General features: G+C 44.6%; 1 protein-coding gene across 3 annotated transcripts in view; it reads right to left on the bottom strand.

Annotated features, from left to right (window-relative positions):
• The window catches only part of LOC143930954 (pyridine nucleotide-disulfide oxidoreductase domain-containing protein 2-like), a 96,416-nt gene extending 70,549 nt beyond the window's left edge, over positions 1–25,867 (bottom strand). For 2 of the 3 annotated variants that reach the window (XM_077455656.1, XM_077455655.1), the window contains exons 1-5: positions 25,545–25,867; positions 13,735–13,754; positions 10,382–10,475; positions 10,211–10,284; positions 4,256–4,408 (exon numbers count right to left, since the gene is read on the bottom strand). In XM_077455656.1, the coding sequence (XP_077311782.1) occupies positions 4,256–4,408; positions 10,211–10,284; positions 10,382–10,475; positions 13,735–13,754; positions 25,545–25,659 (456 nt within the window). In that variant the 5' untranslated portion in view covers positions 25,660–25,867. The remainder of the gene's footprint in view (positions 1–4,255; positions 4,409–10,210; positions 10,285–10,381; positions 10,476–13,734; positions 13,755–25,544) is intronic. The other variant, XM_077455654.1, reaches the window with a different exon arrangement.
• Between the last annotated feature and the right edge of the window lie 700 nt (positions 25,868–26,567).

Genomic DNA, 26,567 nt, shown 5'->3' on the forward strand with positions numbered 1-26,567 from the left:
TATATGTATGTGCAAATCTAAACGTTATAAGTCATTAATCAACATTTATAACCCGTGACAGTGATTGTGCCAAAAAAATAAAAATATATAATAGAAAAATTAACACAATCAGGTGAATTGTAATGTGCAAAGAGTTCAAAACTTCCAAATTCCTTTGCTATAAGTGAGGAAATATAGACAGATGCTTTAAATGATGCAAAACAATTCCCGGCCAAAGTTTCTATTTCCAAGTGGTGACATGTGCAAATTCCAGAACAACTTCCCGGTGCGCTTTGGTGAAATTAAGTTCTATTGCGCTCACCAGATCCTCAGCACTAGGGATGAGCTTCGTGTTCGAGTCGAACGTACGTTCGACTCGAACATTGGCTGTTCGGGCGTTCGGCGAAATCCGAACTCTTGGTCCGTTCGCGTCAAAATTCGTATAGCGCGCGCGGACCACAATGCACTGCGATGGCGCAGTGCATTGCTGGCTCATGATTGGCCAAGCATGCACTGTGACCCCGCATGCTTGGCCAATCGCAGCGCCAGCAGCGAGGAGAGCCATGATTGGCCACAGGCATCCTGCCTGTGGCCAATCATAGCTCAGGCTGTGTAGTGCACGCCCCACACTATATAAGGCCGCCTTTGAGGCGGCCTCGTGTAGTGTGTTGGCATCTGAAGCAGTGGGTGTTCTGTGTACCTTCAACACAGTTACACACCAATCGTTTTTGGCTGATTTCGTATCTTGCTCTTGTGTAGTGGTTATTGTCTGTGCCCTGACCGCAGTATACACCACTATATTCACCTCACCTATATAGCTAGTGATCTATCTTTAACCACTTAACAACCGCCCATTTCCGATTAACGGCTTCAGGGCGGTTGTTTAACTCTGAGAGGCCGTTAATTAACGGCCTCCCAGAATTCTGCTCTCGCGCGCCCCCTGGGGCGCGCACTCGAGAGCATCCGTGACCGCCGGGTCCACAGGACCCGGCGCATCACGGATCACGGTAAACAGCCGCTCGTCGCGGCCGTTTACTACGTGATCGCTCCGTCAAATGACGGAGTGATCACTTGTAAACAAACCGGCGTCATGTTATGACGCCGGTTCCTCCCTCCCCTCTCTGTACCGATCGGTACAGCGGAGGGGAAAGAGATCGTGTCAGCAGCGATGTGGGCTGCATCTGCAGTGCCCACATCGCTGCTCACCGAATTTAACCCCTCAATTCCCTGCCAATACTCTGCAATACCAGTGCATACTCTGCAGTACCCTGCCATTACTCTGCAGTACCCCGCCATTACTCTGCAGTACCCCGCCATTACTCTGCAGTGCAGTACCCTGCCATTACTCTGCAGTACCCCGCCATTACTCTGCAGTGCAGTACCCTGCCATTACTCTGCAGTACCCCCCATTACTCTGCAGTACCCCGCCATTACTCTGCAGTGCAGTACCCTGCCATTACTCTGCAGTACCCCCCATTACTCTGCAGTAACCCCCATTACTCTGCAGTACCCCCCAATACTCTGCAGTACCCGCCATTACTCTGCAGTACCCCGCCATTACTCTGCAGTGCAGTACCCTGCCATTACTCTGCAGTACCCCACCATTACTCTGCAGTGCAGTACCCTGCCATTACTCTGCAGTACCCTGCCATTACTCTGCAGTACCTTGCCATTACTCTGCAGTACCCTGCCTTTACTCTGCAGTACCCTGTCATTACTCTGTAGTACTCCCCAATACTCTGCAGTACCCTGCTATTACTCTGTAGTACCCCGCCAATACCCCGCCAATACTCTGCAATACCAGTGCATACTCTGCAGTACCCTGCCATTACTCTGCAGTACCCCCCATTACTCTGCAGTACCCTGCCATTACTCTGCAGTACCCTGCCTTTACTCTGCAGTACCCTGCCTTTACTCTGCAGTACCCTGCCTTTACTCTGTAGTACTCCCCAATACTCTGCAGTACCCTGCTATTACTCTGTAGTACCCCGCCAATACCCCGCCAATACTCTGCAATACCAGTGCATACTCTGCAGTACCCTGCCATTACTCTGCAGTACCCCCCATTACTCTGCAGTACCCTGCCTTTACTCTGCAGTACCCTGCCATTACTCTGTAGTACTCCCCAATACTCTGCAGTACCCTGCTATTACTCTGTAGTACCCCGCCAATACCCCGCCAATACTCTGCAATACCAGTGCATACTCTGAAGTACCCTGCCATTACTCTGCAGTACCCCCCATTACTCTGCAGTACCCTGCCTTTACTCTGCAGTACCCTGCCATTACTCTGTAGTACTCCCCAATACTCTGCAGTACCCTGCTATTACTCTGTAGTACCCCGCCAATACTCTGCAATACCCTGCCATAAATTGCCATACCCAGCCATACTCGGAGATACCCAGCCATACTCGGCGATACCCTGAAATACCCAGCCATAGACGCCCCCCACCCCTCACCGCCCTCCGATGCTTCTACCAACTCGCCAGTACGATCAAAGCCAGAATCTTTTTTTTTATTTTTTATTTCAGGCTTCCCAGCCTAGAGGTGAGATGTGGGGTCATATTGACCCCCAGATTTCACTGTAAAGAGGACCTGTCACCCCATATTCCTATTACAAGGGATGTTTACATTCCTTGTAATAGGAATAAAAGTGATCAAAAATATATTTTTTGGGAAAAAAATGTCAAACTAAAATAAATAAAGTAAAATGAACAATAAAAAAAAATAAATAAAAATTAAAGCGCCCATGTCCCCATGTGCTCGCATGCAGAAGCCAACGCATGCGTAAGCCCCGCCCACATATGAAAACGGTGTTCAAACCACACATGTGAGGTATCGCCGAGAACGTTAGAGCGAGAGCAATAATTCTAGTCCTAGACCTCCTCTGCAACTCAAAACATGTAACCAGTAAAAAAAAAATTATGAAGAAAAAATTACTAATCTGCTAAATTTTATAACAGAAACAAAGAAAAATTCATTTTTTCGCAGAATTTCCGGTATTTTTTCTTTTATAGCACAAAAAATAAAAAAAACTGAGAGGTAATTAAATACCACCAAAAGAAAGCTCTATTTGTGTGAAAAAAAGGACAAACATTTCCTATAGGTCCAGTGTTGCATGACTGAGTAATTGTCATTCAAAATGTGAGAGCACCAAAAGCTGAAAATTTGTCTGGTTATTAAGGGTGTTTAAGTGCCCAGTGGTCAAGTGGTTAATAATAGAGCTTGCAGTCAGTAGTGTTAGGAGATAGTGCGTGCTGTCTGCGTGCTCTGTACCCAGTACATACCGCTATAATATAGGGCAGGCCCCTACTTTCAAACATCCAACTTACAAACATCTCCTACTTGCAAACGGAAGGAGACAGCAGCAAGTGAGATGAAAAAAGATGGACGGCAAAACAAATTATACAGGGGTGATAACCCTTCCCTATGTTTTCCAAAAAGCTTAAAAATAGTTTTTTTTGACTGGAGCTACACTTTAAAAATGTACCGGTTGAAAATTACAAACAGATTCAACTTAACACAACAAACCTACACAGTCCCTGTCTTGTTTGCACCGCCTGTATACTGCTGTTCTGAGTATATAGGGCCTGGGGGCCACACGCATTTCCTTTTTTTAATATGGGTACGGGGTTCCCCTTAATATGCGTACAAGACCCAAATAGGCTGGTAATGGGCAGGGAGGGCTACCCATGCCATGTTTCTCAATGATTTTCAACCATATTGCAGGAACCAGATATAACATTAAAACCACAAGCAGTTTTAAATGGTGTTATTTCCGTTAAATGTCATTTTGTGCAGGGACTGTTCTAAACACGGGAAACACGTGGCACTTCACAGGCATACTACAGACACCCCCCAGGCACCATATTTAAAGGAATATTTAACTTTTTTTTTTCACTTTAATCGTCATTAAAATCAGTGCTCCCGCCAAAACGGCCGTTTTTAAAACTTTTTTTTGCATTGACCCATGTCCCCTGAGGCAGGAGTCAGGTCCCCAAACCCTTTTTAGGACAGTATCTTGCATATTAGCCGTTAAAATTAGCACTTTCCATTTCGAACGTTCGAGTCCCATAGACTTCAATGGGGTTCTAACGTTCGTAACGAACGCGGGGGCCGTTCGCAAGTTCTGGTGCGAACCGAACCGGGGGGTGTTCGGCTCATCCCTACTCAGCACATTATTCTGTTATAGGAAGCTATTAATTTACAATCCACAGGTACACTACACCATGAGTACACACTTACCTCATACCCCTCTCACCTGAAATGCCACTTACCTCTGAATCTTTCTTAGAAAACTGAGCAATCTGCTGCTGGTTCTTCACCATATCCGCCCATAGAAGAAGAGACCTTGGTGGACGTCCATCCACACTCTCCAACAATGGAGTAAATGAATAAGGATCTCGAAAGTAAATTTTTAACCCATGTCTCTGGAAAAATAAAACAACAATAGAAAGTACATGTTACAAAGTATATACATTAATACATGTTGTTAATATTTTATGAAGTACAGAGATGCACAAACAATGAGATGTAGTCATAACCATGAATATCACAATGCAAGAGAAGGCAAATTTCTGTGTTATTAATGACAAAGTTTAATAATTGCTCATTTTTTTATATTGGCATATACAGGTATATTGATATTATAGGTGTATGTTAAACAACATGCACTGTTTAATTGGGCCACTATGTGATAGAGGAGATTTAATGTTGAAAAATATAAAGTTATGCACTTGGGGCCAAGAACATGCATGCATCATACATACTAGGGGGAGTACAAATTGAGGACTCAATGGTGGAGAAGGATCTGGGCGTTTTGGTAGATCATAGGCTTGCAATGCCAAGCTGCAGTTTCCAAAGTCAGCAAAATCCTTTCTTGTATCAAGAGAGGTATGGATACCAGAAGGGGCGGACTGAGAACTCATGGGGCCCCTGGGCAATAGAAGATTATGGGGCCCCCAGGCAATAGGAGATTATGGGGCCCCCAGGCAATAGGAGATTATGGGGCCCCCAGGCAATAGGAGATTATGGGGCCCCACAGTATACACACACATACAGTATACACACACAGACACGCAATATACACACACACACTGAAAAGGTACTGGAGAGGCGGGGCAGCTATAATCTTGGGATTTTTAAAAAAACACAACTTTTCACATACTTTTCCTAGTTTTATTGAGGCTGGCAACTCTGATGGGGCCCCTTAGTGGCATGGGGCCCACAGGCAGTGCCCAAGTGCTCGAATGGTCAGTCCGCCCCTGGATACCAGAGATAGAGAGAGACATCATCTGTACGAATCATTGGTAAGACCTCATCTGGAATACGCAGTTCAGTTTTGGGCTTCAGAGAAGTGCAGAGAAGGGCAACCAAACTGATAAGAGGCATGGAGGAGCTCAGCTATGAGGAAAGAGGAACTTAAGAGGAGATTAAGGGGGGGGGGGGGGGTGTGATCACCATGTGTAAATACATACATCCATATAGTGAACTTGGTGTTGAGTTATTCACTTTTAAGGTCATCACAGAAGACAAGGGGGCACTCTTTAAGTCTAGAAAGGTTTCTTCACAGTAAGAGATGTGAAAATGTGGAATAGACTCCCTACAGAGGTGGTTCTGGCCAGCTCAGTAGATTGTTTTAAATAAAAGCCCTGGATTATTTCCTAAATCTACATAATATAACTGGGTACTGACATTTATAGGTAAAATTCATCCAGGGAATATCCAATTGCCTCTTGGGGGATCAGGAAGGAATTTGTTCCCCTGCTGCAGCAAATTGGATCATACTTTATTGGAGGTTTCTTGCCTTCCTCTAGATCAGCGGTTCTCAATTCCTGTCCTCAGGACCCACTAACAGGCCAGATTTGAAGTATTACCTTGGGGGAGATGCAGACTAGAATACGGCAATCACTGAAGAGCAAACAATATCACCTGTCATGTATTTCAGTTACCTTGCAAACCTGGCCTGTTAGTGGATCCGGAGGACAGGAGTTGGGAATCACTGCTTTAGATCAATTGTGGTTATAGGATTGTGTATATGGCATTCTATGATTTTTTTTCCCCTTTTATTGGTTGAACTAGATGGAATTGTGTCTGTGTCTTTTTTTCAAGACCAACTATGTAAAATAAAACAGCAACCAAACACCAATGGGGGGGGGGGGGGGTGACAGAAGGAAAGTCAGCGCATTTTGAGCTGTTCTAGTACTTAATCATGATCCCTATTGCAACAAGTACAAAAATACAATAACTCTCATCTCTTCACGTAACAAGAGGAGCATATAATCAGAGGGGAGTATATAACCAGAAAGAAGCATGTAACCCGAGAGCAATAATCGCTTATCTAAACTTTTTGATATAGGAACAAAGGACACCTATTTGCAAAAATATGTAGGCATAGGACCAGGGGCGTAACTAGAAATCACAGGGCCCCATAGCAAAATGTTGTATGGGGCCCCCCCTTCAAACAGCCCCCCCCCCCCCCCACAAAAAAATGGCGGGGCTTAAATTAAATAGTGGGCTTGGTTTAAAATGCGTGGCTCAAAGGGGGTGTGGTTCGAGTCTGAGATGAAGGAGGAAAGAAGGAAGGAAGCAAAGAAAAGGGATGGAGGGACAACAGGCCCAGATCCTACACCACAATAGCAATATACATATTCCAGAACGTTTAACAATCAACAGATAAAGATACTCCAAACAGCTGGTGTTAGCGCTTCAATAATCCTCACCTGTACCCAATGTGGCCTGCCTGTTCCCAATGCAGCGTGGCCTGCCCATGCCCAATACTGCCTCACCTGTGCCCACTTGTGCCCAATGCAGCCTGTCCAGTGCCCAATACAGCCTTACCTATGCCCAATGCAGTGTGGCCTGTGCCCAAAGCACCCTCCCCTGTGCCCAATGTAGCGTGACCTGCCTGTGCCCAATGCAGCCTCACCTGTGCCCAATGCAGCGTGGCCTGCCTGTGCCCAATACAGCCTCACCTGTGCCCAATGCAGCCTCCCCTATGCCCAATGCATCGTGACCCATGCCCAATACAGCCTCACCTGTGCCCAATGCAGCGTGACCCGAGCACAATGCAGCCTCACCTGTGCAGAGGGAGAGGCGAGCCAGTGGCGGAACTACCGGGGAGGATGAGGAATGCATACTGGAGCCCTCAAATGGCTGCTGGCAAGTGTGGGGCTGCCTCACAGTGGGGGGGCTCTGGCTCTACATCCAACTCCTGGCATGTCTCTTCCAGAGCTTTCCACTGTGATTTCCACTCACCGACACCTGGCCTGGATCCCTCCTGAATGACTTTAATCAGGACGTGCTGACCACGCTGGTCGGGACCCCCGTGAGTCCGGTCGCGGGACCCGCGGACTCGATCGCCGCGGGCATCCCCGCGATCGTCTCACGGAGCGGCCGAATGGAGGAAATGCTGTATAAACAACATTTTCCCATTCTGCCTAGCAACTAGTGACGCTGATCTCTGCTCCATGTGATTGGAGCAGAGATCAGTGTACACTAAATGAAAGCCCAACCCCCCCACAGTTAGTAACACACCCCTAGGAACACTTAACCCCTACACTGCCACCCACTGGTTAACCCTTTTTACTGCCAGTGTCATTTACACAGGAATCACTGCATTTATATAGCAGTGATTACTGTATAAATGACAATGGTCCCAAAAATGTGTCAAAAATGTCCGATGGGTCCCCGACAATGTCGCAGTCACAATAAAAATCGCAGATCGCCGCCATTACTAGTAAAAAAAAAAAATAATAAAAAATTAATAAAAATGCTATAAAACTATCCCTATTTTGTAAACGCTATAACTTTTGCGCAAACCAATCAATAATCGCTTATTGCGATTTTTTTTTTACCAAAAATATGTACAAGAATACGTATCGGCCTAAATTGAGGGAAAAAAATATATGTTTTTTTATATATTTTTGGGGGATATTTATTATAACAAAAAGTAAAAAATAATGCGTTTTTTTCAAAATTGTCACTCTATTTTTGTTTATAGCGCAAAAAATAAAAACCACAGGGGTGATCAAATACCACCAAAAGAAAGCTCTATTTGTGGGAAAAAAAAGGACGTCAATTTTGTTTGGGAGCCACCTCGCACGACCGCGCAATTGTCAGTTAAAGCGACGCAGTGCCGAATCGCAAAAAGTGGTCTGGTCTTTGACCAGCAAATTGGTCCGGTCTGAAAGTGGTTAAAAATGCAAACACTAATACTGTTAACTTTATAGCTGTAAAAAAAAAAAAAAAATCAGAAATATGTAGTAAAGAAAATTCCTACATGCAAAAATGCACTGTACATTACATGTTCTTTAGACATAAATTTTTTTTCAAACATTAGTTTCCTTTGCCAATTCAAATTCAAAAAATTACCATATAACACCAATTAAAAGATCAGCATTTGTAATTTTCCTTTATGTAACCAATGTAACCACAATTGCAGCCTCACCTGTGCAGAGCAAGAGGCGAGCCAGTGGCAGAACTACCGGGGAGGATGTGGAGTGCAGTCCAGTATGGAGCCCTCAAATGGCTGCGGGCAAGTGTGGGGCTGATTCAGAGTGGGGGGGGGGGGGGGCGAGCACCGTCCGCACGGTCCCCCAGCCAGGGGAAGCGAGGAGAGGAAGAGGCAAGCTGTCTGTACGAGCAGAGAGCTGTAATAGCTTTCATTTGAATGTCCCGTGTTCCCGGGGCTCACCGTCACATAGCCCCACCTCTTGGCCTGCAGCCTTTGATGATGTCACATGTCCCGCATTGGACCGGTGTTCTGTCTATCAAAGACGCCGGGCCAAGAGGTGGGGCTATGTGACGGTGAGCCCCGGGAACACGGGACATTCAAATGAAAGCTATTACAGCTCTCTGCTCGTACAGACAGCTTGCCTCTTCCTCTCCTCGCTTCCGCTGGCTGGGGGAACATGCGGGAGGTGATGCCCCCCTCCACAGTATGCATTCCTCATCCTTCCCACGGGCCCCTCTCAGCTGCGGGCCCCATAGCGGCTGCATGTGCTGCTATGGCGGTAGTTCCGCCACTGCATAGGACAGCCCCCCACCACGACCCATTAAAGAAGAACTAAAAAAATGAGTTAAACCCACAAGTGTTTTTTTTTTTTAACCACTACTATTCCTTTATATTGGCTTTTGAAATTTATAAATGCAGCAATTTAGAAATTAGATGAAAGGTTTCGCTCTGGGAAACACTTTTTGGAAGATAAAAAATGCATTTTATATACAACTTTCATGATCAGACCAAAATGAGGGACAAATGAGGAGGAAAGAGGGACAGAGGGACTTTGTTCCAAATCAGGGACAGTACCTCAAAATCTGGGACAGCTGGGAACTATGCAAGAGAAGCATGCACCCAAAGAGTGACCAGAGAGGAGCATGCAAAAAGAAAGGAGCATGTAACCAGAGAGGAGCATGCAAAAAGAAAGGAGCATGTAACCAGAGAGGAGAATGCAGCCAGACAGGAGGATGCAATCAAAGAGAATGCAACCAGAGAGAAGCATACAACCAGAGAGGAATATGTAACCAGAGAGGAGCATATACCCAAAGGGGAGAATGCAGCCAGAGAGGAGCACGCAACCAGAGAGGAGCACGCAACCAGAGAGGAGCGCGTTACCAAAGAAGAGAATGCAGCCAGGGAGGAGCATGCAACCAAGGAGGAGCACGCAACCAGAGAGGAGCACGCAACCAGAGAGGAGCATGCAACCAGAGAGAAGTATACAACCATTATGAGTATGCATCCAGAGAGGATCATGCATCCAGAGCAGAGACAAGCATGCAACCAGAGCAGAGACAAGCATGCAACCAGAGAGGAACATGCAACCAGAGATGAGTATGCAATCAGAAAGGAGCATGTAACCAGAGAGAAGAATGAAACCAGAGAGAAGCATGTAACCAGAGAGGAGCGTGCAACCAGAGAGGAGCGTGCAACTAGAGAGGAGCGTGCAACCAGAGAGGATCGTGTATCCAGAGAGGACCGTGTATCCAGAGAGGACTGTGTATCCAGAGAGGACCGTGCATCCAGAGAGGACCGTGCATCCAGAGAGGACCGTGTATCCAGAGAGGACCGTGTATCCAGAGAGGACCGTGTATCCAGAGAGGACCGTGCATCCAGAGAGGAGTATGGATTATTAAGGAGTGAGGCCCTGATGACAACCCCAGAGCATGCGCCTTCGGAATTAAATCAGCAATGGCTGGCAGCTCCCATATTTCTGTGCAGAGAGACTCCTCACCTTCAGCTCCAGGTCTTTATAAATCTGCGGTCTCAGGAGGCTGAGAAGATATGAGGCTCTGGAGAATTTAAAACCTAGAAGAAGCAAGACAACAGTCTATAAAGGAGACGTACTGCTGGTCCTGTATTAGTAATTAGACTTTGATTACAGAGTGTCTACATGGGAATCTACCTGGAATGATCTCTTCTGTCACCGCAGCTCCTCCAATCACGTGTCTTCTTTCAAGAACCGCAACACTCAGTCCAGATTTCTGAAGATAAGCCGCCTATAAAATAGGATCAGGACATTCTGGGGGTCATTTAGTACAGCATAGCTAATTAGCGCTAACTACAGCAAATTAGCGCTAAAATGGTATTTACTATAGTGCTGTTAAAAAAATACTCCCAAAATCGAATTTACTATAGATCCCTGAAACCAAATAGCGCTCAAACCCTTACCCTGCTAAAACCTGAAGAATTGCACATGGAAATAATGTTTAGAGCATGATATAATTGCCTAAATGGTACTGAAATGTGCAGTATATTATTTAAAGATAATCTGCTTTTAAACTGTGTGAAAAAGTGATTTCTACACTGAAATATTTTTAAAAGTCTGAGAAGAGATAAATTCCCCATCGGTACAACTAGGTGCCAATACAACTGAGCATGCTCAGACCCGCAAATAGCTCTCATTTTAGCTCCAATGTCTTTTTTACAGGGCTCTATAGTAAATACCAGAATGAGCGCTGAGTTAAAAAGCTCGTTTTGAGTGTGAAAATCGGCGCTATTAAAGTCCAATGCAAGTTTTAGCCATTGATTCTAATGGTACAATTGTAACTTCCCCAAATAAGTCCTTTTTATGTTGAAATGAAATGTATCTTTCTCTGAAATATATTTTCCTTTGCAACATTGTTGCTTCTACTTAAAGCGGAGGTCCACCCTAAAGTGGACCTTCCGCTCATCGGATCCTCCCCCCCTCCGGCACCACAATTGGCACCTTTCAGGGGGGAGGGGGGTGCAGATACCTGTACAGTACAGGTATCTGCACCCACTTCCGGGATAGCTCTCTGCGGAAAGGGGCGTAGATTAGGCCCCTTTCCGCAAGTGCCCGACCCTTTCCGCAAGTGCCCCGCTGCCTGCTGGGAAACACACAGATCCCAGAGGCAGCGGGACCGTCCTTATTGCGCAGCGCAACTCGCGCATGCGCATGAGGGAACCGGGAAATGAAGCCGAAAGGCTCCATTTCCTGATTCCCATACCCAAGATGGCGGCGGCAGGACCCGAGAGACGATCTAGAGATCGGCTTCGGGTGCCGACATCGCGGGCGCGCTGGACAGGTAAGTGTCACTATTTTAAAAGTCAGCAGCTGCAGTATTTGTAGCTGCTGGCTTTAAAAAAAAAAAAAAAACGCGGATTTCCGGCGGACTCCCGCTTTAAAATATTATTTTGTTTTTTTAAGAATGTGGAATGTTTTGATGTTATGGTAAAATATTTTTTTTCTCTGTCACTTTCACTTGTTACTCTCCATCTCACTACAATCTTTACCCAAACTCACACAGGTGTCTTTACAAAGCACAAACAATACCATTGCTGATGCAAATTTAAAATGAGTCACAATTTTTTGTGCTTTTTATTATTTCCAAATAATCATAATTTGAGCACAAAAATGTGATATGTGTACCAACATCAGAAATCAAAATGTTTTTGCCAAAACTATGAGGGTAATATCACTATTCTACACTCACCCACAAAGAGCCACCAAATATCACAGAATAAATCAAGAAGAATAACTCTTGAGTAATGTAATTCCATTACCTGTATGTTCAAAAAAATGCAGTATTTATATGTAGAAGGTTTTCACATGTTGGCAGCTCTGTGGCTTAGAGGTTATAACTTCTGCTGAGCGTCTGGGTTCAAATCCCAAACATGCCGTTTCATGTCTAACTATGTTTACATGTAGTATTTATGTGTAGGAGGGTTCCACCATCATAGTAAATCTTGCCAGATACACTATCTAGCCAAAATTATTGGGATGCCTGCCTTTACACACACATGAACTTTAATGGCAGCCCAGTCTTAGTTCATAGGGTCAAAAATTGATTTGGCCCACCCTTTTTTCAGCTAGAACAGCTTCTGGGAAGGCTAGGAAGGCTGTCCACAAGGCTTCCAGAAGTGCATTTGTGAGGCAAAGCACTGATGTTGGATGAGAAAGCCTTGCTCGCAGTCTCTGCCCTAATTCAGCCAAAAGGTGTTCTATTGGGTTGGGGTCAGGACTCTGTGCCAGTCAAGTCAAGCCCAGTCAAGTTCCTCTGCCCCAAACTCGCTCATCCATGTCTTTATGGACCTTGCTTTGTGCACTGGTGTGCAGTCATGTTGGAACAAGCAGGGGCCATCCCCAAAATGTTCCCACAAAGTTTATAGGGAGGAGGCCCTTGTCCCAATCAACATGGGGACAAGGTGTTTTGGGGGGAGCCCAAAGCACCTTCCTCGTGTTGAGGGCCTGTGGCCTGGTATGGTTCGGGGGGAGGGGCACTCGCTCGTCACCCTCCTTTCCTGACCTGCCAGGTTGCGTGCTCGGATAAGGGTGTGGTATGAATTTTGCGGGGGACCCTGCCCATTTTTGTAAAAAAAAATTGGCGTGAAGTTCCCCTTAATATCCATACCAGACTCAACAGACCTGGTATGGACTGGTGGGGGGAACCTACACTGTTTTTTTCTTAGATTTTTACTCTATATTGCCATGAAGCGTCAACTCATTACAGCTGTGAGCATTTTGTATAAAAAAAATTCCTTTAGAAATGTAATTTTGCTGCGGTACAGTAACGGGGTAGATGCGCTACTTTACAGGCATACTTAGGACACCCCAGGCACTATATTTAAAAGAATTGTTATTGTTTCACTTTTTAGCATTAATAAAATCACTTCTCCTGAAAAAAACATTTTTTCCAATTGATACATGTCCCCCTGGGACAGGACCCAGGTCCTCATACACTTTTTAATGGGAAAATTTTTTGCATATAAGCCTAGGCCTTCAGTGAGAACTTTGGATTTTGCAGGTTCGAGCCCCATTGACTTCCACTATTCCCGCATTTGTGATCTGACAGGCATGTTCACCGGCAATAGCGCTGTTTTCCATTTGCATTAGCTCCCAGTTTCTGAGAGTTGAAGTCTTAATTGGCCTTAATTGGCCTTAATTGGGGCGTTATTTTCCCGGGACTGCAGGATCAATTATTGACGCTATAGTAAATGACCCCCACTCTGTATGTTTATATACATACATACATATATAAATAAATATATTATCACTCACAAAACTGTATTTTGTTTATATTGTCTAAATATCCATGACCTTTCAGACTTTTTTCTTTTTTAATCTTTGCAGCATTGAGGAAAAAAAATGGTGGCTGATCAGTGTTTTAGAATATTTTTAGCAAATTTAGCAAATATTTCTCTGAATGCCCGACAGCCAATCCGTCATTTATAAGCAGCTCAACATCTGATTAAGCTAAAATGAACATTTCAAAGCACTTCAGGATTAAAACTTACCGCTACTAGACCATTGTGCCCTGTAATAGAAGAAAAGGAAAACATATGAATATTAAAGGAAAAATTACCCTCTCCCCAAATAGTTTGGTGTTTTTATAAAAGCTGCATTCATCTGAGAACAGCCCCCGCCCCAAGCACTGCAAGGGTAATTGCTTATTTTGTCCAGTGGGTAATGAATAAGGTGAAACACTTACATTATTCCTCGCTCTCCCAGCAGCTGGCGCTCTTCTCCGCCCTCTAATGCTCTTGGTATGGGGGTGTGTCCTCGGCACCCTCACTTTCAGTTGAGTGTTGAAATGGATTGTTTTGCAACCCGGTCATAGATCAGGAGAGGAAGCCTGCTGGAGTGATGAATAAGGTAAGTACCGGACTATATTCCTTACCCATGAGACAAAAAAGAACAATTACCCCGTACAATGGGGGAGGAACCCCTAATACAAGGTGGATTTTATTCAGATAGCTGGGGTTCAACTTTAAAAGGTTATTCAAGACAACAGATAAAAAGAAGTCAAAGGTCACTAAGCCCAAGATTTAGTATTTGCAGTAACCCTGTGATATTTGAACATTAATGCCGCGTACACGCGACCAGAGTTTTTGAGGGACTAGGTCCGACGGTCTTTCCGAAGGACTTTCGGCGGACTTCCGACTGACTTTCCGAATGAACGGACTTGGCCACACACAATCACACCAAAGTCCGACTGATTCTAAAGTGATGATGTACGACCGGACTAGAATAAGGAAGTTCATAGCCAGTATCCAATAGCTGCCCTAGTGTCGTTTTTTGTCCGTCGGACTAGCATACACACGAACGGATTTCTCGGTCCAGCGGAGTTCCGGTGGAAAAATGTAAAACATGTTCTATTTCTAAAGTCTGGCGGATTTTTGGCAAGCAAAGGTCCGATGGAGCCCCACAAACAATCGAATTGTCCGACGGACGTGTTTCGTCGGACCTTTGCAGTCAAAAAGTCCGGTCGGGTGTACGCGGCATTAGGCTAAAATCGTGGCCCCTTAGTAGTGCCTGAATACAAGCTGTGACGTTACCATGAAATGTTGTGCCCTCCTGACCGTGGTGCCTAAACTAAAAAAATAATTATTACCTCTTTTTCAGAAATACACTTACATAGACTACCTATTGTAATACAAGTGCCATTTAATGTAATAAAACTGGTCAGCGGTGTGCTAATTACTAACTGGAATGCAAATATAATTAGAGGATAATTCATAATTAGAACAATGCAATATTCTTCTTCTTAGTAATTTCCATGTAATTTCCCCTCCCCCCCCCCTCCTTCCCCAGGCTCCTGTTTCTGTACAATGACATTCCTGCTGTGATAGCGTTAGTAAGGCAAATATGGGTTCTGTACAGAGTAGATATAGGATCCAAGATCAACCAAACCATAGTCTCCTCTGAAGAACACACTAGGATGCTCCCACCCAGATAGCAAGGGTAACTTGCCACAAATTTGTGGCAGTGTTGAATTATAAGTCTGTTGACTCATGCCACGTACACCACACGGTCAGAATTTTGGCCAGCAAAAGACCAATGAGAGCTTTTCATCGGTAAATGCGACTGTTGCGTATGCTCCACCAGAATTTTGCTGTCTGAATTTCCACCAGCAAAAAATTGAGAGCAGGTTCTTTCTATCGAAAAATTCCGCTCGTGTGTAAATGCAATTCCGACATCCAAAAACACACGCATGCTCAGATTCAACTACGAGACGGAAGCAATTGGCTACTGGCTATTGAACTTCCTTTTTCTAGTCCCGTCGTACATGTTGTACATCACTGCGCTCTTGGCGGTCGGAATTTGGTGTGACCGTGTACAGAGCAGGACTTAAGGTGGTGGGGGGCCCTGGGCTTTAGTCACTTTCGGGCCCTACCTTCTATACATTATTGTATTTATCGGTGTATAACACGCGCCGGCGTATAACATGCACCCCAAGTTTAGGAGGGAATTTTAAGGACAAAAATTTTTAGGAGGGAAGTTTAAGGAAAAAAACTAACATTTAAATGCCCATCAATGCAGCCTTATCAGTGCCCATCTGCAGCCTTGTCCATCCATCTGCAGCCTTGTCAGTGTAGCCTTGTCATTTGCAGCCTTGCCCCAGTGTCATTGCAGTCTTGAAGTTTAAATATGGCGGCAGGTCCTCTCGCAGTCCTGAGCGGCGCTGAGAGTAGCCGTGTGTACTCAGCTTGGCTCACGGTCACGCCCAGTCCCTGTGTTATATCCATCAAAGGGCGGGACTTGCTGTGACTGTGAACGGAGCGGAGCCGAGTACACTCGGCTATGTATCTCGGTGGGGCCCCCTATTGGGTGGGGCCCATGGGCTTGAGCCCAGTCAAGCCCAATGGTAAGTCCTACCAAGACCGTGTATATGCAAGACAGCTTGAGCGAAATCCCGTTGGGAAAACCATCAGAGCTTTTTACAACCAAAATTCTGATCGTGTGTACGGGGCATTATGCACATTTTCACTGGCAAGTTGTACATTTGCAGAGCATTTAAAGCACAATTTCTAGTTGACACTTTTTCATTTTGTAGTAAATTTGCATGGCAAGTCTTTAGCAAGAGCGAAGTTGCAGTGGCGAGTCTACAGCATGAAAATTCAGCCACAGTGACCCCTTGTGGTGGGATGACTATTGCACAACAGATATGAACCAGAACTTGCAGCAGACTTGCAGAAAGAAGAAAAGAAAGTTCATTTGGAGTCATGCAATGAGGACTTGCTGCAATTGTGCAACAAACTTGTGAAGCCCGATAAGTCTAGCAATAGCTTAGCGAGTCATTTTCAAACATTCAGCTCAATTGCTTGCTATCTGGGCAGCAGTGTTCTATGATTAATGTCAAATTATATAAAAGACTATTAGAAGGAAGCTGTGTTACATCTTCACATCTCTGCTCCGAGGTCTTCCAAAAGAAAAAAACCCACCATAAATGACCTGGAGAAGACAACCTCATCATAACCCATATTGCCCATATAGTAGAATCAGTCACTTCTAAACTAAAGGGCCAGAACCCTAAACCAGAACATACACGCAATCAATGTGGAGTTCTGGAAATTTTATTTCAGTGAAATTTGTAATGTCTTCAGGGTCAATGTACAGCTCCCCCCCCCTTTTCCTGTTGGTATTTTGGCAGCCACTATAGACTTCTTTTAGTAAAGCTGACTATAGCCAAGAGATGTTTTTTCCTTGGAATAACTCTATAGATGACAACCATAAAATTAAGCCCGCTTGCCTTGCCTTAAAGGTCAAGTTCACTGTTAGTAAATGTGTCCTGATATAAATCCCCCCACCCACCTGCAGATCTCCGTATTAAATACGTGCTTTTCTTAAAATCCCAGTAATCTTTTCCACGTGGCCCTGTTGGCTCCTTTTCTTGCTGTGGGTGCTACAACCTCATTCATTCCTAGGAATGGGTTGTATTCAGCAGGGCATTTGCAATGCGGCTCTCCTATAGGAATGAATGGGATCTTGGCATGAAGAAAGGCTGTGCGGAGGAAGGCAGGGCCATCTAGTGAAGATCGCTACCAATAGGAGGAAGAATTTAACAAGGCATTCTGTACTTAGGGGGGTGGGGGGACTTGTGCTTTAAGGACACTTACTTGGTATTCGAATCTGTGACTGGAGCCCCAGAAATACCTGTGTAAGTGTGATATACAGAGAAACTTGCACAGGCCTAAACTAATTTTCCCAACCCCACATGGCAGTGCATGGACCTAGAAACATGCCACTCAGACAGGAGGCTCTGTAATAGGCTGACCACATGTGCCTCATACCTGGAAGTACTGGGCTATATGTTGCCATATATATTTTATGTTTTTACAGTATAAATATTACATTTTAGCTAACATCTAGAATTCATAAGCTGAACCTCCTCTATTCAAATATTAACTAACCTGATTAACTGGTTCATAAAGGCTAGATAAACAGGTGGTGATGTTGGCAGGAAATGGGTGAAGGCAGAAAATGAGGTAACGCAGCCATGTGTTGAACATAGGAGTGGAGTCTGGAAGAAGAGGCCCCATAAGAAGAAAAGGACCTGGATAGAAGGAAGAGGCTCCATAAGAAGAAGACCTGTGTAAAAGGAAGAGGTTCCATAAGAAGACCTGGATAGAAGGATGAAATTCCACAAGAAAACCTGGATAGAAGGATGAAATTCCACAAGAAGACCTGGATAGAAGGAAGAAAATCCATAAGAAGACCTAGGTAGAAGGAAGACACTCCAAAAAAGAGGAAGACCTGGGTAGAAGGAAGAAACTCCATTTGAAGACCTGGGTAGAAAGAAGAAACTCCATAAGAAGAAGACCTGGGTAGAAGGAAGAGGCTCCATAAGAAGAAGACCTGTGTAAAAGGAAGAGGTTCCATAAGAAGAAGACCTGGATAGAAGGATGAAATTCCACAAGAAGACCTGTATAGAAGGAAGAAAATCCATAAGAAGAACTAGGTAGAAGGAAGACACTCCAAAAAAGAGAAAGACCTGGGTAGAAGGAAGAAACTCCATTTGAAGACCTGGGTAGAAAGAAGAAACTCCATAAGAAGAAGACCTGGGTAGAAGGAAGAGGCTCCATAAGAAGAAGACCTGTGTAAAAGGAAGAGGTTCCATAAGAAGAAGACCTGGATAGAAGGATGAAATTCCATAATAAGACCTGGATAGAAGGAAGAGGCTCCATAAGAAGAAGAAGACATGGGGAGAAGGGAGAAGACCTAGGTAGAAGGAAGAGGCTCCAAAAAAGAGGAAGACCTGGGTAGAAGGAAGAAACTCCATAAGAAGACCTGGGTAGAAGGAGGAAACTCCATAAGAAGACCTGGGTATAAAGAAGAGGTCCCATAAGAGGAGGAAGACCTGGGTAGAAGGAAGAAACTCCATAAGAAGACCTGGATAGAAGGAAGAGGCTCCATAATTAGAAGAAGACATGGGTAGAAGGAAGAAACTCCATAAGAAGACCTAGGTAGAAGGAAGAGGCTCCAAAAAAGAGGAAGACCTGGGTAGAAGGAAGAAACTCCATAAGAAGACCTGGTTAGAAAGGAGAAAATTCCATAAGAAGACCTGGGTAGAAAGAAGAGGCCCCATAAGAGGAGGAAGACCTGGGTAGAAGGAAGAAACTCCATAAGAAGACCTGGGTAGAAAGAAGTGGCCCCTTGAGAAGAGGAAGACCTGGGTAGAAGCAAGAAACTCCATAAGAAGACCTTGGTTGAAAGAAGAAACTCCATAAGAAGAAGACCTGGGTAAAAGGAAGAAACTCTATAAGAAGAAGACCTGGGTAGAAGGAAGGTCTGTGCCAGAGGGGACATCATAAGACCAAAGAAGTAATTCACCTTGGGATGACTCTAAATCACAGTTTCTTACAATCACTTGAGTTTTGTATGTTAAAGAAACTGTGAACTATAACCCAAGCTAAGTGACTTTTTAGTGCATCTCTATCACATACAGACCATTGGTAATGTTCTTTTGTTAGGAAGGTTAGATAGTATGCATGTGTTTTCAGTGTCCTGATGATCAGTACCTCACCAACAGTGCCCAGCAGTGCCCAGCAGTGCTGCCTATCAGTGCCCAGCAGTGCTGCCTATCAGTGCCCATCAGTGCTGCCAATCAGAGTGCCATCAGTGCTTCCTCAACTGTACCGCTTATCAGTGCCAACTATCAGTGCCGCCTCTCAATGTCCATCAGTGTCGGATATCACTGTAGCTTCATTAGTGCCTCCTCCTCAGGCCCCACCAGTGCCGCCTCATCCTCTGCCCGCTGACCCTGTCCTATGTCCCGCTGACCCCCTCCTCTGCCCCATTGAGTACACCTGTTGCACTTGGAGGAATCATGTCTCGGGGTCTGATGAAGAAGCTGCAGCTGTTCACTGTGAATGGATGCAGCTTCCTCATCAGACCCCGAGACAAAAACGGGATACCGCGGCTGGGGTGGGACAAATTTAGATGGGGCGGTCACCCGATTTTAGTCTTGACTAGGGCAGCACAAAACCAAAATACACCACCGATTCATGGTGGCTCCAAATGGTCACTCAGAGTATGGCTTTCCCTTAGCCCTTGTACACACGGTTGGACATTTCCGACAACCAAATCCATCGGATTTTGTCCGACGGATTTTGTCTGAAACTGTTGCATACACACGGTCGGACAAAGTTGTTGGAAAATCCGATCGTTCAGAATGTGATGACGTTATTTCGTTAAGACGGGACTACGTTCAGGCCAGTAGCCAATAGCTTTGGTGTAGGAATTTGATCTGAGCATGCGTGGCACTTTGTCCGATCGGAATTCTCTACACATGATCAGACGAGGTCCGATCGGATCATGTTGTCGGAAAGTTTTATAGCCAAGCTGGAAAACTTGGTCCGTCGGATATTCAGACGGAAACAGTCCGATGAAGCCCACACACGGTCGGATTATCCGCCAACAAGGTCCGATCGGACATTTTCCATCGGAATGTCCGACCGTGTGTACAAGGGCTTAGGAATGAATGGGCTGCGGCATGCAAGTGCAGTATGAAGTGAACATTTTTTGAGGAACGGTTGTGCAGCTCCGAGTGGATAAAAAAAAGGCACCAAAAGAATTGTTGGCCTTTAAACCAGATAAGTCTGCAGTACAGTGCTTTGAAAAAGTATTCATACCCCTTGAAATTTTCAACGCTTTGTCATGTTACAACCAAAAACGTAAATGTATTTTATTGGGATTTTATGTGATAGACCAACACAAAGTGGCTCATAATTGGGATGTGGAAGGAAAATGATAAATGGTTTTCAAAACTTTTTACAAATAAATATGTGTAAAGTGTGGTGTAGGTTTGTATTCAGCCCCCCGGAGTCAATACTTTGTAGATTCATCTTTTGCTGCAATTACAGCTGCAAGTCTTTTTGGGGGTGTCTCTACCAGCTTTGCACATCTAGAGAGGGACATTTCTGCCCATTCTTCTTCTTTGCAAAATATCTCAAGCTCTGTCAGATTGGATGGAGAGCGTCTGTGATCAGCAATTTTCAAGTCTTGCCACAGATTCTCAATTGGATTTATGTCTGGACTGTGACTGGGCCATTCTAACACATGATTATACTTTGATCAAAACCATTCCATTGTAGCTCTGGCTGTATGTTTAGGTTGTTGTCCTAAATCTTAGAAGAAACAGGTTTTCTTCTGAGATTGCCCTGTATTTGGCTCCATCCAACTTCCCATCAACTCTGACCAGCTTCCCTGTCCCTGCTGAAGAAAAGCATCCCCACCACATGATGCTGCCACCACCATGTTTCACGGTGGGGATGGGGTGTTCAGGGTGATGTGCGTTTTGCACTTAGGCCAAAAAGTTCAATTTTGGTCTCATCTGACCAGATCACCTTCTTCCACATCTTTGCTGTGTTCCCCACATGGCTTCTCGCAAACTGCAATGGGGACTTCTTATGGATTTCTTTCACCAATGTCTTTCTTCTTGTCACTCTTCCATAAAGGTCAGATTTGTGGAGAGACGACTAATAGTTGTCCTGTGGACAGATTCTCCCACCTGAGCTGTGGATCTCTGCAGCTCCTCCAGAGTTACCATGGGCCTCTTGGCTGCTTCTCTGATGAATACTCTCCTTGCCCGGCCGGTCAGTTTAGGTGGACGGCCATATCTTGGTAGGTTTGCAGTTGTGCCATACTCTTTCCATTTTCCGATGATGGATTGAACAGAGCTCCGTGAGATTTTCAAAGCTTGGGAGATTTTTTTAATATAACGTAACCCTGCTTTATACTTCTCCACAACTTCATCCCTGACCTGTCTGGTGTGTTCCTTGGCCCTCATGATGCTGTTTGTTCACTAAGATTAAACAAACCCCTGGAGACTTCACAGAACAGCTGTATTTATATTGAGATTAAATCACACACAGGTGGACTCTATTTACTAATTGGATGACTTTTGAAGGCAATTGGTTTCACTATTTTATTTTAGTTAGGGGTATCAGAGTAAAGGGGGCTGAATACAAATGCCTCCCCCCCCCACACTTTTCAGATATTTATTTGTAAAAAATGTTGAAAACCCATTTATCATTTTCCTTCTACTTCACAATTATGAGCCACTTTGTGTTGGTCTATCACATAAAATCCCAATAAAATACATTTACGTTTTTTGGTTGTAACATGACAACATGTGGAAACTTTCAAGGGGTATGAATACTTTTTCAAGGCACTGTATGTGGCCATTGCAAACAATGAGGAATCCTGAAGCACATTTTATCTGCTGTAAAAAAGTCTCATGTTGCTGGATAACATCCAACTAGGAGAATCTTTACCACCATCACCATGGCAATGTTTCTTATTCAGTGCAGAAAAAAAAAAAAATCCCAAATCAATGCTGAAAAAGGAAACTCCTGTGAACTTGAGGCCCAAGAAAGGGGATTCAGCTGCGGTAAAAGAAGTTCAATCTCTATTCTTTTATCGCTATGCCGCGTGCACACGACCGGACATTCCGGCAGACTAGTTCCGACGAAATCAGTCCGATCGTGCGTGGGCTAATCCGATCGTTTTTCGTTTAAAAAAAAATCCATCAGACCTAGAAATAGAACATGTTTCAAATCTGTCCGACGGACTCAAATCCTATCGGGAAAACCGTTCGTCTGTGTGCTGGTCCGATGGACCAAATACCACGCAAGGGCAGCTATTGCCTACTGGCTGTTGAACTTCCTTTTTTAGTCCCGTCTTACGTCATCACGTTCAAAACTAACGGACTTATGCCCTGTGCACACGGTCGGACTTTCCGATGGAGAACATGCGATCGGATCGTGTTGTTGGAAAAAATCCGATCTTGTGTGGGCTCCATCTGACTTTTTCTGTCAGGATTTCCACCACACAAAGTTTGAGAGCAGGACCTAAAATTTTCCAACAACAAAATCTGATCGTTTAAATTCCAATCGTGTGTAGACAATTCTGACGGACAAAGTGCCACGCATGCTCAGAATAAATTACGAGACAAAAGCTATTGGCTACTGGCCCTCTTTATAGTACCGCCGTACGTGTTCTACGTCACCGCGTTCTGAACGATTGGATTTTCCGACAACTTTAGGCGACCGTGTATATGCAAGACAAGTTTGGGCCAAAATCTGTCAGAAAAAAATCTGATGGATTTTGTAGTCGGAATGTCCGAACCCGTGTGTACAGAGCATATGTCCGTTCGTTGTGTCGCCAAGTGCGTTCGTTAGGAAAGTCCGTCGGAACTCTGCCGAAAGTCAGTTTGGGAAGACCGTCGGGCCTAGTCTCCTGGAAAGTCCGGTGGTGTGTACACGGCTTTAGTGATTTATGGAGCGCTCACGTTCCGCAATGTACAGAGACAGGACCTACGGGACTAGAGCAACATTACAATGTGCACAAATACATGAAATGATAATAATATATATATATATATATATATATATATATAAAAGAATTATTGCAGATCTCACACTACATCCTCATAGCTTAAAGTGGTTGTAAAGGGAATTAAAAAAAATAAAATAAAAAAATAACAAACATGTTATACTTACCTCCACTGTGCAGCTCGTTTTGCACAGAGTGGCCCCGAACCTGCTCTTCTGGGGTCCCTCGGCGGCTGTCTTGGCTTCCCCCCGCAAGTACTTCTCATGTTCAATGCGAGCTCCCTTCGCATTGGTGAGAAGTACTTGCGGGCGCGCTCCCGTGATACAGCCGGCGGCTATAGCCGCTCACTGTATCACTTGGCCCCGCCCCTCGGCGCACCGCGTCATTGGATGTGATGACAATGGCTGTGCTGCTTTCAATCCATCCACTCCAGCCAATCAGCGGCCAGGCTGAGCGTCGAAGAGGATGTCGGAGGCGAGCGCGGGACTTTCGAGGGGTCAGGTAAGTAAAATGTGGGGGGGGGGGGGAGCTGGGGGAGCCGGCACTGTCAGATGTTTTTTCACCTTAATGCATAGAATGCATTAAGTTAAAAAAATGTTTACCTTTACAACCCCTTTAATACTAAAAATACTTTTCAACGTACAATCCACACTCTGGACTCTGGACACACTACTTTGGATAGATAAAGTCGCAATGACAAGTGGCAGCCCATTGTTTTCAATGGCGCCCGTTTGCATCTAAGTGACTTAAAGTTGCAGCGACTTTGAAAAGTTTCCTCCACTACTTTGATGCAACTCTAGCTCCGGAAAGTGTAATCAAAACCAATCAAATCCTCAAATCAAAAGTCGCACTCTAAAGTTGCACTGGAAATCAAGTGACTTTTGAGTGGCACAAAGTGTGAACGTACCCAGGGGCGGACTGACCATTTGGCCACTCGGGCACTGCCCGAAGGCCCCCCGGGCCACTAGGGGGCCCCATCAGGGTTGCCAGCCTCAGTAAAACCAGGGACATTATGGTCTAAAAATCCTGAGATTATAGCTGCCCCACCTCTCCAGTACCTTCTCAGCCAATAGAAACATGTCTGTGTATACTGTGTGATTGTATACTGTGTGTGTATAATATGTGTGTATACTGTGTGATTGTATACTGTGTGTGTGTGTGTATACTGTGTGATTGTATAATGTGTGTGTGTATACTGTGTGATTGTATAATGTGTGTGTGTGTGTATACTGTGTGATTGTATACTGTGTGTGTCTATACTGTGTGTGTTTGTGTATACTGTGTGATTATATACTGTGTGTGTGTGTGTGTGTATACTGTGTGATTGTATACTGTGTGTGTATACTGTGTGTGTGATTGTATACTGTGTGTGTGTATACTGTGTGATTGTATACTGTGTGTGTGTATACTGTGTGATTGTATACTGTGTGTGTGTGTATACTGTGTGATTGTATACTGTGTGTGTGTGTGTGTGTATACTGTGTGATTGTATACTGTGTGTGTGTGTGTATACTGTGTGATTGTATAATGTGTGTGTGTGTGTATACTGTGTGATTGTATACTGTGTGTGTGTGTGTGTGTATACTGTGTGATTGTATAATGTGTGTGTGTATACTGTGTGATTGTATACTGTGTGTGTGTGTATACTGTGTGATTGTATAATGTGTGTGTGTGTGTGTATACTGTGTGATTGTATACTGTGTGTGTGTGTGTATACTGTGTGATTGTATATTGTGTGTGTCTATACTGTGTGTGTTTGTGTATACTGTGTGATTATATACTGTGTGTGTGTGTGTGTGTGTGTGTGTGTGTGTGTATACTGTGTGATTGTATACTGTGTGTGTGTGTGTATCTTGTGTGATTGTATACTGTGTGTGTGTGTGTGTGTATACTGTGTGATTGTATACTGTGTGTGTCTATTCTGTGTGTGTTTGTGTATACTGTGTGATTATATACTGTGTGTGTGTGTGTGTGTGTGTGTGTGTGTGTGTGTGTATACTGTGTGATTGTATACTGTGTGTGTGTGTGTATCTTGTGTGATTGTATACTGTGTGTGTGTGTGTGTGTATACTGTGTGATTGTATACTGTGTGTGTCTATTCTGTGTGTGTTTGTGTATACTGTGTGTGTCTATTCTGTGTGTGTTTGTGTATACTGTGTGATTATATACTGTGTGTGTGTGTGTATCTTGTGTGATTGTATACTGTGTGTGTGTGTGTGTGTGTGTGTGTATCTTGTGTGATTGTATACTGTGTGTGTGTGTGTGTGTGTATACTGTGTGGCCCCATAATCTCTGATTGCCCGGGGGCTCCATAATCTCCTATTGCCCGGGGGCCCCATGAGTTGTCAGTCCGCCCCTGAACGTAGCCTAAAGGATTCCAGTAGTTCCATGTGGTCTGCAAGGAAGACACGAGCAGCTGAACGTTTCCCAGCTCTCTACACACCAATCTAGGAGAGGAGATCCAGAAACATTCCACAAACGTTCTTACCTCCTCCGATGATCACAGCGTCATATTTCAGCTTCAGCTGTCCTGTGGTTTTGGAGTAAGCTCTTGGGCCGAGGAATCGGGTTTGCTTCATACATTGCATGCCCACACCGGTCATCTTCACACGAGAAGGAAACGTGCCGCTGTTTCCAGATGACTTCCCTTCTGCTCCGACTGGGAAGTGGACTTTGTTACTAACCTGAAATGTTCCAGTAGTAGAGTTTATGTACAGTACAGGAGTCAGGACATGTAATCATTACATAAGCAGATCTAGAATCAGAATCAGAAGCGAAAGTGGAACGCGAGGTTTGAATTATCTCAGGCTCCGCCCATGTTACGTTCTTGGGAAAGCTCGCACACCAACAAAGAAAAGCTCAATAGGAGACTCGTGAAACCTCCGATGAAAAGATTTCTACTGCCAAACTGGGAGAGATCCAAGAAAATAGAGAGCAGAGGAAAGGGGTTTTTTTGTTAGCATATTGAATCACATTGAATCATTCTCACACACTGATTTATTTTTATTTTTGTCATTTAACGTTTTATTAAATTAACCCCTTCGCACCTAAGGGTAAAACAAATCGAAATGCCTGAGCACAATTTTGCAATTTTGACATGTGTTAGTAAAACTGTATATCTCATCCAGGGGCAGACTGACAACTCATGGGGCCCCCGGGCAATAGGAGATTATGGGGCCTCCAAGCAATCAGGGATTATGGGGCCACACAGTATACACACACACACCAGGGGCGGATCCAGAGTCTAATCTCGGGAGGGGCACTGCTATAAAATATGTTTTTTGGGGGGCAATTTATATGGGAAATGGCTGGTATTGGCGCTTCAATCATTACGGCACCATGGTTGTTATGGTGTCAGGATGATTGAAGCGCATTATTTCTATTAATACATTGTAATATAAAATTAAATGGTTCAACTCACCATAATGCAGAATCAGTGGGAGCCCTGAGGATGTCACTTGCCATGTCGCCTGCCACCAAATGTGGATTGTCACTTGTCACCAAATGCGGA

Source organism: Lithobates pipiens, unplaced genomic scaffold (genome assembly GCF_037356315.1).
Source record: "Lithobates pipiens isolate NorthernLeopardFrog02 unplaced genomic scaffold, aLitPip1_a1.2 Scaffold_25, whole genome shotgun sequence".
Classification (NCBI taxonomy): domain Eukaryota; kingdom Metazoa; phylum Chordata; class Amphibia; order Anura; family Ranidae; genus Lithobates; species Lithobates pipiens.